This window comes from Gorilla gorilla, chromosome 13 (assembly GCF_029281585.2).
Source record: "Gorilla gorilla gorilla isolate KB3781 chromosome 13, NHGRI_mGorGor1-v2.1_pri, whole genome shotgun sequence".
Taxonomy (NCBI): domain Eukaryota; kingdom Metazoa; phylum Chordata; class Mammalia; order Primates; family Hominidae; genus Gorilla; species Gorilla gorilla.
The window spans coordinates 81,839,100-81,852,677 of NC_073237.2; the positions used below are offsets into that span (position 1 = coordinate 81,839,100).

General features: G+C 35.4%; 1 protein-coding gene across 10 annotated transcripts in view; it reads right to left on the reverse strand.

Moving 5' to 3' along the window:
- The window catches only part of AGTPBP1 (ATP/GTP binding carboxypeptidase 1), a 193,098-nt gene that overhangs the window by 86,088 nt on the left and 93,432 nt on the right, over window positions 1-13,578 (reverse strand). For all 10 annotated transcript variants that reach the window (XM_031014672.3, XM_055350684.2, XM_063696501.1 and 7 more), the window contains 2 exons: window positions 12,543-12,640; window positions 8,983-9,099 (listed from right to left, as the gene is read on the reverse strand). In XM_031014672.3, coding sequence (XP_030870532.2) covers window positions 8,983-9,099; window positions 12,543-12,640 — 215 coding nt within the window. The remainder of the gene's footprint in view (window positions 1-8,982; window positions 9,100-12,542; window positions 12,641-13,578) is intronic.

Consider the following 13,578-nt stretch of genomic DNA (forward strand, 5'->3'; position numbering starts at 1 on the left):
ACAACAAGTAATAAATACGATATATATTTTATATATAGAACATTAGAAGGGTAAAGCTCTACAGAAAAAAAAAAAAAGGAGGGCAAGGCCGGGCACAGTGGCTCACACCTGTAATCCCAGCACTCTGGGAGGCTGAGGCAGGGAGATGACCTGAGGTCAGGAGTTCAAGACCAGCCTGGCCAACATGGTGAAACCCTGTCTCTACTAAAACTACAAAAATTAGCTGGGCATGGTGGTGGTGGACACCCGTAATCCCAGCTACTCAGGAGGCTGAGGCATGAGAATCGCTTGAACCCAGGAGGTGGAGGTTGCAGTGAACCGAGATCATGCCACTGCACTCCAGCCTGAGTGACAAAGTGAGACTCTGTCTCAAAAGAAGAAAAAAAAAAAGGAGGGCAGGACAGGCAGGACGTAATGTGGATTTGGAGTACCAAGAGAGCAGAGGTAGGTGGCAACTCTAAATGCCACTGGTTAGGGAGCCTCATGAGCAGATGAAATAGAAGCAAAGACGGTGAGGGCACCACACAAGGGGTGCACTCCAGGCAGAGAGGACTAGAGCACATAGCTCCCAGAGTGGAAGAACACCTGAGGTGTTCAAAGAACAGCAAGGATGGGATAGCTGGGAAAGAATGGATAAGATGAATGCCACGATGAATGCCAAGCGCTGGAGAGCCTTGCACACTATAAGAATTTGGGTTTTTACTCTGAATGAGATTGTAAGCCATGACAGGGAGGGATGCCATGACATGAGTTATTTTTGAAAGATCAGATCCTAGTGCAGGGTTTCTGAATGACAGTGGCAAACATTTTGGGCCAGATCATTCTTTTTTGGATGATTTAAACAGATAAATAAGGTGTATATTTAAGTCATTTCCAAAATTTTGCTATTATACAAAACTGCAATAAAAATCTTTTTGCAAAGAGTTTTTGCTTTGTTTACAATGATTTCCTAAGCACTGAAACGGAACTGCAGAATCAGATATTATAATCAATTTTAATAATGCAAACTGGCCAGAACACCAAACTCTCCAAAAACACTTGTATTAATGTATATTCTCAGTAACTATACATAAGAGTATCTATTTCAACTGCTCTCTTCTTTGCCAACATTTGATACTATGGTTTTTAAAAAAAAATTTTCTAATGTGGTAGATAAGAAATATTATCTTACTGCTATTTTAATTTGCATTTCTCTGACTACTGGGAAGCAAACACTTTTCTATACATCTGTTAATCAGTCACAATTCTTCATAGGTAACTTTTTTGTTCCCGGATACAGGGTTTTCTTTTTTTACGGTATAAATTTTCATGTTAAAAAATTTGTATACACATACATACATGAATCCTCCAGCTAACCCATTTTTTGAAAATATTTTTCTGGATTTGCAATTGATCTTTTAATTTGGGTTAATTTCCTTATATACATTATGGAGTCCAAATTAAGAATCTTCCACTGTGATTTATTCCTTGAATGTCCACTATATACAAAGCAAGGATTCAAAGATGATTCACAGGATCCCCTGTACTACAGCTAAGCCAAGAAGACAGTGGAAGCACTAAGGAGGAAATAGGTAGAGGGTTAAAGGGGTAGTAAGTTTGCATTAAAAAACACATTTTGTAGGAAACATGGTAGGCTAAGTATCCACCCCACAGAACTATTTACAATTTTTACATATATTAAATATTTACAATTGTTACATATATTAAAATATTTTAAGTTTGTCATTAAGTGGATAAGAAAGCAAGGATAAAGGCAAAGTATCAAATGAAGAAGGGATCCCTGTGTGATAAGCTAAAGACTGAAGCTACCTTTCACTTTGAAAACATTTGCTAAACCAGGTGACCTTGGGTACAGATTTTCCCATCTCAAAGGCGATGAAGAACAGGAGAAAAACCCTGAACTGGCATTAAGGTGATTTCCCTCTCAAAAAGATGAAACTCCAGAACTACATCTTCAATACATAGGTCCTAGAAACACTCCCACCACAAAAGAAAAAAAAAAAACACGTAAAAAGAAAAGCCAACTGTCTTCAATTTTAAACCTTAGCTCTAAGATGGTGAAAAGTATCACCACTCACAAACTGGTATTAAAAACCGGCCATCAAATCACATGGATTCGCAGCCTGAATTCATGTCATTTTGGTGGTCCAAAAGCCCTTGAGGATTCAATCTATAATGGTGACTCTCAAAAGCAACAGCTCCTGGAGTTTCCACATAATTTCCACATACAAAATTATAAAGAAGAAAAGAAACCTAAACATACAATTCAACAAGGTAGAAGGAAAAAGAATCAAAAGAAACATTAGATATTGAAAAAGACCTACCAGAATCTCAGACTAAGAAATGACCATATTTAATATGTTCAAAGAAATACAATATAGAAAACAAGAAAGACTGATTAAATGCATTTTGTGAGGTTTCTTTTTTTTTTTTTTTTTTTTTTTTGAGAGGGAGTCTCGCTCTGTCTCCAGGCTGGACTGCAGTGTCTCAGCTCACTGCAAGCTCCAACTCCCTGGTTCAAGCAATTCTCTCTGCCTTAGCTTCCCGAGTAGCTAGGATTACAGGCACGCACCACCACACCCAGCTACTTTTTGTATTTTTAGTAGAGACGGGGTTTCATCATATTGGCCATGGTCTCGATCTCCTGACTTTGTGATCCCCCACCTTGGCCTCCCAAAGTGCTGGGATTACAGGCTTGAGCCACCGCACCTGGCCCCTAGTAGATATTTCTAATGACAGATGAGACAAAGCCAAAAAGAGAATTAGGAAACTGACAGATAGTTCTAATGAAAGGATCTGAAGGCAGCATAGAGAGGCAAAGAAAAGGAAAACAGAAAAAAGAGGTTAAAAGACATGAAAGGGAGTAAAAAGCTCTACGTTCAATTAGAATTGCAAAAGAGGGAGGGCAAAAACAAAATGCAGTAACTGAAGAAGAGAACGCAGAGTTTTTCCAAATCTTATGAGAAAACAACTCACAGAATCCAAATACAATAAATCCCAAACAGGATTTTAAAAAAGAAAATCCACACTTAGTCAACATTACTAGGAACTGTAGCATTAAAGCAAAAAAAAGTATATGTTAAAAGTCACCAAAAATAGTCTCTTATAAAATAAAAACATACACTTACCATACATACCACCCAGCAAGTTCACTGATAGGTATTTACCCAAGAGAAATGAAAGCATATCTCCCCAAAAGGTTTTTTTTTTTTTTTTAGACAGAGTTTTGCCTTGTTGCCCAGGCTGGAGTGCAATGGCATGATCTCAGCTCACTGCAACCTCCAGCTCCTGGGTTTAAGCGATTCTCCTGCCTCAGCCTCCCGAACAGCTGGGATTACAGGTGCCCATCACCATGCCCAGCTAATTTTTTGTATTTTTAGTAGAAACGGGGTTTCACCATGTTCGCCTGACTGGTCTTGAACTCTTGACCTCAGGTGATCCACCCGCTTCAGCCTCTCAAAGTGCTGGGATTACAGGCATGAGCCACCATGCCTGGCCACCCCAAAAAATTTTGTGCACAAAATGTTATCAACTTTACTCATATTAAAGTCCAATGAAGTCTAAAACTTCAGACATTCCAACACTCATCCACAAAGAAATTGTGGTGTATTTACAAAATAAAATACTATCAAGCAATAAGGAAAGAACCACTGTTATATGCAGCAACATGGGTAAACCTCAAAAACATATGCTCAGCAAAAGAAGCCTGACCCTAAAAAGTAAATGCTGTATGATTCAATTTATAAGAAGTCCTAAAACAGTCAAGACTAGTCACAGTGACAGACAGCAGATCGGCAGTCACCTGCGCAGGAGATGAAGAGACTACAAGGGGCCCAAGGAGACTGTCTGGAATGACAAGAAATATTTCTGTCTCAGTGGGTAGTAGTCACATAAGGGTATAAATGTGTCAAAACTCACTGAACTTAAGTGAAACTTACTGTATGCAAATTATAACTCAATAAAGTTGATTTTTTAAAAGTAGCCAGAGAAAGAGACTAATTTTAAGAATGTTTACAAAATAAAGACACTTTCGGGGAGGGAGAGCAAGACAGCATGTGCACAAGTGCACATGCAAGTACATGCCACTAAACGACGTGATCCCAACAGAAGGTCTGAGACACAAAAGGTAACGAAAAATTTTAAAGTGGTAAAAATGTGGGTAAGTCTACACTAAACATAAAAAAGCAAAGCAGTAATGTCAAATAGGTTTTTTATATATCTTAACTCTCGTTTTTAGAAAACCCACTTGACGTTACTGCTTTGCTTTTTATGTTTAGTAAAAAAAAAAAGTATATACATATATATATAAAAGTTGATTTGGGAAGTCATGGTAGTTAGAATACTCGAAGTTTCCATTTATGGCTGAGGGAAAGAGGAAAGAAAGGTCCTGATTTACTTTAGACTTTGATAAATATGTTGGAAAATCTAGAGTAACTAGAATTTTTGCATATTTGTCAATAATCAAACTAATACTTTAAATGGATACAGTTTATGTAAATTATACCTCAAAAAAGTTGATTAAAATAAAAAAGACTGTATATAGAGTTTTCAAACTAGTAACAGGGAAAAGGTGGAGTAAGAGAAAGATAATCAAAATGAAGGCAAGAAAAAGAGATAAACATAAAGAGATAAAACTATTAAAAATAAGATTTCATAAATATAAATCCAAATATAGAAGTAATTATATGTAAATGATCTAAATGCTCCAGTTAAATGACAAAACTCAGATTTGGTATTTTTAAAATCCAACTATACGCTGTTTAAAAAATACACATCGAAGGATACTGAAAAGTTAAAAGTTAATATAAGTATATTAATATTTTTTAAAGTGCTTTTTGTCTTAGAATCTTAGAGGTAAAGATAGTAACTTCATAATGATAAAAAGTCCAATTCAAAAAGGAAGAAAACTCAATCTACATGAATATACAATAAATAATAACCCTCAAAAATATATAACAAAAAACTAACAGACCTGCAAATAGAAACACACTCATAATCATAATCACAACTGAGAAATTTTTTCATTGTGAGAAATTTTTAAAATACTTTTCACAGTGATTAATAGAATAAGAATAAAAATCCATAAGGATAAAAGAGAACTTAACTTCTCAACACAATTAACAATCTTGTCCTAATAGGCAAATAGACAACTGTGACTAACAAGTATAGAATTCTTTTCAAACACATAAGAAAGAGTAACAAAAGTTGATCATATCCAAGGCCATAAAACGAGTCTCAAAATTTTTAAAATGTTATGATTATAAAGACTGTGTCTTCTTATTCTACAACTATATGCTAGAAATAAATTTAAAATATTTAAAATTTTTTATCTTTTTTAGAAAGCCAATTTTAAAAATTATCTTTTTTAAAAAACCAATGAATCAAAAAAGGTAAGTTTCAGAGTAAAGATAATAAAAACACTAAACATCAAAATTACTGCTTATAAGATGCAGCAAAAACTAATTATAGGAGGAAAATTTATAGCCTATCTATGCATGCATACATACACACTCATGCGCACGCACACACACACACACATATGAAAAGAATAAGGCTGAAAATTACTGGACGTCTACCTTAGATGACAATGCAAAAAAAGAAAATAAAAAAGAACGAAAGCAGCAAAAGTCAAGACACAGCACTTTAAACATTATTTAGAGATATGAGGATTAACTTCAAAAACATACAAAAAGTAATTTCAGGATTTAGCATGTGGGAAAGGATTACCTATGTAAAACTATTTGACACTTTAAGCTTTCTCCATGAATAACTTTGACAAAAATTTAAAACCAAATTTAACAAGAGGAAAACAAGAAAGAAAAACAAAACATAACAAAAGTCCACATAGTAAATGCCATCATGCTACCACAGACATATGAATAAAAGAACTGTGAAAATGCAGAATTTTGATACTTTCAATATTCTGCCATCAAGAAACAAGAGAAAATAAAACTATAATTGTCACTATGAATAAATAAACATAGCTTTAAAAGCACGGTAAGGTCACTTCACAAAGGATGTTGATAATTACTTTAATAATACCATACGTTGCCTTCGAATAGCATTCATTTTCCTTCCATCTGGCCACTGAATAATGGCCTTAACACATCTGGAAACAAAGCGGGCGGTGTTCAAGATCGAAACAAACACATAAAGTAATCTTAAGCATTAATGGTTGATACTGAAAATAATATACAAATGAAAGTGGAAAAAGTCATCATTGAAATTAACTTCATTTATGTTTATTATCTCATGATCTACAAAAAACTGATACAAAGATAGCTGGAGAAAATTCTTTCAAACACATCCCATCTGGAACCAACCAATCTTTTTAATCCTTGAAAGCATGTCACTTACATATTGCTCCCTAAAATTCAAATACACACTTCAAAAAACAGAGCCTAAAGTATCAAATAATGCATTCCTTTGAAACTTAAAAATGACAAAGATAATCAAGTGGCAACACAATTACCTTAGAAATAATTTTCTGATTATGTAAATAAAAGACGATATGCTATTTCCTATTACATACGCTACAGAAATAGAGCTACTCTATATAAAACTTTACAGCAGAATAGACAACGCATTAATAAATGTGTACTACTTGAAATATCTGAAGCAGCATCTTTCACTTAAAGAAAATAAAAAGGAGTAACTTAGTGAGAAGCTCTTTCACTCAGATCTGTTTTTACAATCTGACCCTGGCCACACCTATTCAGACCCAAAGCAGGAAACTGCTCTAGGAGCAGCCAAACTCCTAGACGGACAACTTGGCCAGCTGTTCATAAAGTGCCATGTAGGAAATCATCAAGGTTAGCCTATTCTGGGTGACAAACTATAATTAGAAAACAGGGAATCTAAACATAGAATGCAAGAACAACTCATCGCAATCTAAAAGAAAGAAAACTCATTTGTGAAAGGATAAGAATCAAAGTCCTGGACTTAATACCCATAATCAGGTTACTTTTTTCTATTCCCAAATCAAAACTACAATCTGTAATCACATGAGAGTAGTGCCCTCTTAACTAAGGTTTTGATTTCCATGGTTTCAGTACTGGAGGTTAATCACAGTCTGAAGTATTAAACGGAAAAGTACAGAAATAAACAATTCATAAGTTTTAAAGAGTGCTCCATTCTGAGTAGCATACCACCATGGTCCATCCCACCCAGGACATGACTCTTTCTTCGTCCAACGTATCCATAGTATCTATGCAACTGACCTGTTAGTCACTCAGTAGCCATCTGCTACCAGATCAAAAAAACATGGTATATAAAGGGTTTGGTTTCAGGCATCCACTGGGGGTCTTGGAACCTATCTCCCACGGATAAGGGGGGCCTACCGTATATATTTCTCATATGTACAGAAAAAGTAGAAGGTACAGAAGAAACAGGTGACTTCTTCACACAATAATCGATTTCCTCCTCAAACTTTTTCCACAGTACTCTTCTGCCTTGATTCAGCAGTATTTGTTATTACTGATATTTTCAAGTGGTTCTTAGCTAGACACAAATGTGTTAAAAGAGCTCACGGATAACTGCTGTAGGTTGAATGAAAGAGAATCAACCTGTACCCTTCCTCAAATGCCTCTTCCTGTCTTCTTTTTTTTTTTCTTTTGACAAATACCTTCTCTTTCATTCCTGCCTTCCTTATATTACCCCTGATTTCAAAGTACCTTCTCATGTACCTCAAATCTAGGGGGAATACCAAGACACCAGAGCAGGGGGTGGCAGGGAAGGCTGCAGAAGGTGGACAGTTGTTGCATCTTTTATGGCATCTAAGCCTCCTAAGTTCCCAAGCTGAAACCTGAATGATTAGAACCATGAAATGTAAATTCTAGGTGATAAATGTTTCTTTTTTTTTTTTTTTAGACGAAGTCTCGTTCTGTTGCCCAGGCTGCTGGAGTGCAGTGGTGCGATCTTGACTCACTGCAACCTCCATCTCCCAGGTCAAGAGATTCTCCTGCCTCAGCCTCCGAGTAGCTGCAACTACAGGTGTGTCTCATCACGCCCGGCTAATTTTCTTATTTTTAGAAGAAACAGGGTTTTGCCATATTGGTCAGGCTGGTCTCGAACTCCTGACCTCAAATTATCTGCCCACCTCGGCCTCCCAAAGTGCTGGGCTTACAGGCATGAGCCACCACACCCGGCAACAAATATTTCTTTTTAATTTCTCACCTATAATAACCTCACAACTATAACCTCACAACAAAGTATTTTTCTTTAAGCAACTAGAAATTAAGTATATGAAATTTGGGGAACAAAGGAAGGGCTAAACAAATCTTACAGATTATCTAATTCAAACTCTTTGACACTTTAAGATCCTGGGCGATTTCATAGACTTATCCAAGGAACCATCACAAAAGCCAGCTAATTGCCAACAATTCAATCAACTTGACTTGCTCTGTAATCCAGGCTGAATAAAAAAACTATGTCCATTAAAGTGATGCAAAAAGACTAAAGTGACAAAAAATGTAATAGTCCATCTCCCCTCTTTTTTTTTTTTTGAGACAGAGTCTTGCTCTGTCGCCAGGCTGGAGTGTAGTGGCGAGATCTCGGCTCACTGCAACCTCCACCTCCCAGGTTCAAGCTATTCCCCTGCCTCAGCCTCCCAAGTAGCCGGGACTGCAGGAACATGCCACCACACCCAGCTAATTTTTTTTTTATATTTTAGTAGAGACGGGGTTTCACTCTGTTGGCCAGGATGATCTTGATCTCCTGACCTTGTGATCCACATACCTCAGCCTCCCAAAGTGCTGGGATTACAGGTGTGAGCCACCACGCCTGGCCCATCTCCCCTCATTTTACAATTGCTTAACTGCAGCTCAGGATATTGACATAATTATTCAATGCCACTCAGAAAAGCAATGCTAGTTTCACTTTTTAGAAATGGAAAGAAAATAAAAACAGTGATTACTGACCTAAGGGAAAAAAAATAACTTTTTATTAAAATCAGTTAAGATGCTGAATTTTCTATATTTATACCTGAAAATCATCAACAAGCTCAGGGAAAAGGTGTTCATACATTTTTAGATCTTCTATTGTTCGTCCCGGTTCTTGCTGGGGTTTTAGTTTGTTAATATCTGTTTCAATATCATCATTCTGAAATGATAAAAAGAGTATGTTACCAGGTAAAACAAAATTTTTAAAAATTACAGAATACATTTTAGATTTAAAATGTTCCAAGTTATTAATTACATGTAATTAAAGAATAATTACTGAATAAATGCTGCATTAATTTTATCTTAAATTCAAATTTGCTTATTGTTTTGGGGTTGTTGTGTTATTGTTGGGTAGTTTTGTTTTGTTTTTGTCATGGTTACTCTAATATAACAGAGTATTCTGGCTACTCAAAACAGAAAAACTTGTGTAAAGATCAAGACTCCAGTATGTTCTCCTCATTCTCCCTAATTGCCATCATTTTGCTCATATTAAAGGGCAGTAAAACTTAAGACTAAATTGAAAAACATACATATATATGATGATGGTGATAATAAAACAGCTAATATTAAGCACTGAAAATAAATGAAACACTATGCTAAGCATTTTACATCTATTATCTAATTTATTCTGCATAAGAACACTATGAAATTACCCCCATTTAACTGAAGAGGAAAATGAGGTACGGAGAAGTTAAGCCATTTGCTGAAAATTACACATCTTGCAAAGACAGGAGCCAGGATAAAAACCAGTTAGAGTGATTCTGAAGCACCACACTCTCAGCTAGCATGACACACTGCCCCAATACAGATTAATGATGATCACACAATCTTAGAGTGCATGGGAAATAAAGTTCTTTTAGAAAAACTCAGTGTCACCATTCACTGTGTTTTCAGTGGGGGAAAAAAGTCAGGAGTGGAACAAGAGCCAGAAATGATTTCCATGTCTCTCTAGGAAAAAAAGCAGGTGGATTTAAAGGAAAAGTTATGTCCTCAGAGAAACAAGATAAGTATCCAGGATCAATGTGTTCTAAACGCTCTTCAGAGAAGAGCTAATGAATCCCATGATAAGAGGGCAAATGTCAGCTTATCTACTACCCAAGCTATTTTCTAGGATCCTCAATGACTCTGGCCTCACACAAACTAATTATTATCTTTGTTATGGCTGAAGAGAGATAATAATATCATTTAATAATTTTCAGTTGGTACTTATTTTTAATTTTGTATTTACTTACTACCAGAGTAAGCTACTTATTTTTCAGCCTAATTTACAAGTATATTTTACTATGCTTCAATCCTTAAAAAACTTTATATACATGTATCTGACCATACTTACACATATTAACTACTAGTTTAAAAGAAAAAAACATACTATGTATTTCTTATTATTTCATATTCAGGAATTTAGCTATTATTTACATAGCCAATGAAAAAGATTTTCCTCATTGATATGCATAATATTGATTTTATTTAAATGTTATCATATTAATCACTGTATCATTATTGTATACTTATTATTACATTAATATGTAATTTAATCTCTTTATACATTTATGAACCAATAATGTAATAATTTTCTTAACATCTAATAGAATACATAATGTTTCTAAAATAAAAAATAATTTACAAAGATATTCTTTTCTCTAAACATACTAGTTCAATATTAGACACTATTTTGTGAAAATATGGCCTTACATAGTGGCTCTCTATTTGGAGAGGAAAAAAAAAAAAGGCTTTACCTGTAAAACAGCCATAATGGGGAAAGAAAACTACAACACTCCGAAAGCTCAACAGCAGGGAATTTTGTGTTTGGTTTAAGAAGAAACAGTAGTGAAGGACTACTTACAGACTCATTAGAAAAAAACAAAACAACCTGCTACCACTCCTTAAAAGTTCTGCTAGTTAAGGAAGGAACAAAGAATGCACTGAAACTTATATACGGTCAAGTTGTGGCTAGCTGGAGATGAATCTTCTAGAAGCTACCAGTTTCTATAAATGCTCCAAACTCTGAAAAATCTGAGACAAAGAAAATGGAATCACAGGAAAAAAAGTTATAACCATAAGAGCACACAAATAAATAATACCCCCACTATGATGTAGCAGTTCACCTGAAGGATGAAGGAATAGGATTCAGATAAAAAGAGGAAAAATTAAGTAACGTCTAAATGTAAAGTCAATGAGAGTAAGAGGCAGGCAGCAGTAGGAAAGAAAAAGAAGATAATAAAGCTCAGCAGTCTCAAAAAGCCAAAAATTCTATAGTTCTTGAAGAAAAATTATATTTTAGTACAGTATAGTGATAAAGAGAGTGGACATTCCACTAGACTGCTTTCTGAATCCCGGCTCCACCTCTTATAAACTAGACTGAGAACCTCTCTCTTCCTCTGTTTTCTATGTACTTATACAACCTGTATTTACCTCATAGGGTTGCTATAAGGATCTAATGGTTACTATGTATATGTAAAGAGTTTGGACTACCACAGTTAAGTGTTCAATAATAAAATGTATTTTGTTCTTATTGCTATAACTGCTCTGTTAAGATAAAGTAGGGAAAATGTGAGCAATCACTGATACCCCAGTGAATAGTGAATAATGCAAGCTAACAACTACATTTTCCAAAGATGTCAATGTTATAAGACAAAGAAATCTGTAGAAATGTCCCAGATTAAAGGAGACTAAAGAGACAAGATAATTAAGTGCAATACCTGATGCCAGGACATAGATGTAGTTTAGATTGGCTAACTTGACAGTTTCGCCAAAGCTTACCTTGGTGATCACATCTGCTGGTTATAAAATGGGTTCTGTATCTATTAAGACAGAAATCTTCCAATATCTTAACTTCTATCTCCAAAGTGAATCGAATACTCAGTGTACCCCAATTTTGATACAGTTTTGCAAGACAAAAATTGGTCCAAACAGGAAAGAGTCAAATTAATCCCTCCTCCCCCATAAAAAAAAAACCCAGCAATAGGCTAAACAGCTAAAAAAAGAGACCATTTTTCTACAGATGCTAGAGTGGTCCTCTCTCTATAAATAAAGCAAAATATAGACTTTCTAGGCTTCCAGAGGTACAATGAAACTCCGAAAACTTACCTGCCTCCTTTACCTAACATCTTATGTAATATGACAATAATTTTATATTTTCTCAATAATACTTTTTTCACTTCCTTGTTCAATTAACTGAAACCTAAGAATCATTATGCAAACACTAATTCTCACAAAAACAAATCCATTATAGAATATTTTCCTACTGTTTTTGTATCCCCAAAAGACTGCTGACAAAGGGTAATAATGCATTTTGAAATAAGTTGCCACAAGAGAGTTTCAGATCATTTTCCTTCAATTTTGTAGATTTCAAAATCTAAGGCAGAAAGGTTAGATAAAATCTTTCTGGTCAGAGAGAGTGAAAATAAGTTACTTTAAGGTCCTGTTCAAACCAGTGGATTTAAACCAATATCATCTACCCCTTTAATTGCATAGTCATTCATGGTAAAAAGATGTGGAAAAAGTAAAACCTACAATTACATATATATTTATTTACCCAATTTTTGTTTTACAACTGTAGTATATCATTTATAAAGCTAACTAATTACAGAAATTTATACTAACCTTAAACTTTTGATCTAGGTCATCTTCATTCTCAGTTTCGTTTTCAGCTTCTACATCAATATCATCGTTGTCATCACTTTCATCTACTACGTCATCCACTATGATACAAAATGTGCTATAAGTAGGTCAGAGGTAAGCATTCTACAATATGCATAGCCAACGGTAGAATGTGACTTATATAAAGTATTTCAATCACCAGAGAAAAAGTAAATGAGATTTCTTATTTAACATGTCTCTAAGGCTGTCCCAGCTGTTGACAAACCCATGAGACCATGTAAGAAAGTGCTTCAAAATTTGGAAAGCACTGTAAAGGTGAATTTTACTAATGTTCTCAGTTTTTAAAAATAATGTCTTATGTTGCAATAGCCTGAATGAAACATCCTGTTTTCTATTTATTATAAATTTCAATGACTCACTTCATCCCTTTATAATTGACCCCCTATTTGTTTCAATGACAGTCATGTGCCACCTACTGTGCTATATGCTGGGAATTTTTTCAAAAGATGTGTAAATCGGGTTGTCTAATCTTTTTGTTTCCCTGGGCCACACTGGAAGAGGAAGAATTGTCTTGGGCTACACATAAAATACACTAATACCAATGATAGCTGGTGTGCTTAAAAAAAAAAAAAAATTACACACACACACACAAATCTCATATTGTTTTAAGAAATTTTATGAGGTCAGGCACAGTGGCTCACGCCTGTAATCCCAGCACTTTGGGAGGCTGAGGCAGGCAGATCACCTGAGGTTGGGAGTTCGAGACCGGCCTGACCAACATGGAGAAACCCTGTCTCTATTAAATATACAAAATTAGCTGGTCATGGTGGTGCATGCCTGTAATCCCAGCTACTCGGGAGGCTGAGGCAGGAGAATTGCTTGAACCTGGGAGGCGGAGGTTGCGGTGAGCCGAGATCGCGCCATTGCACTCCAGCCTGGGCAACAAGAGCAAAATTCCATCTCAAAAAAAAAAGAAAGTTTATGAATCTCTGTTGGGCCACATTCAAAGTCAATCTGCGTTGTATGTGGTCCATGGGCA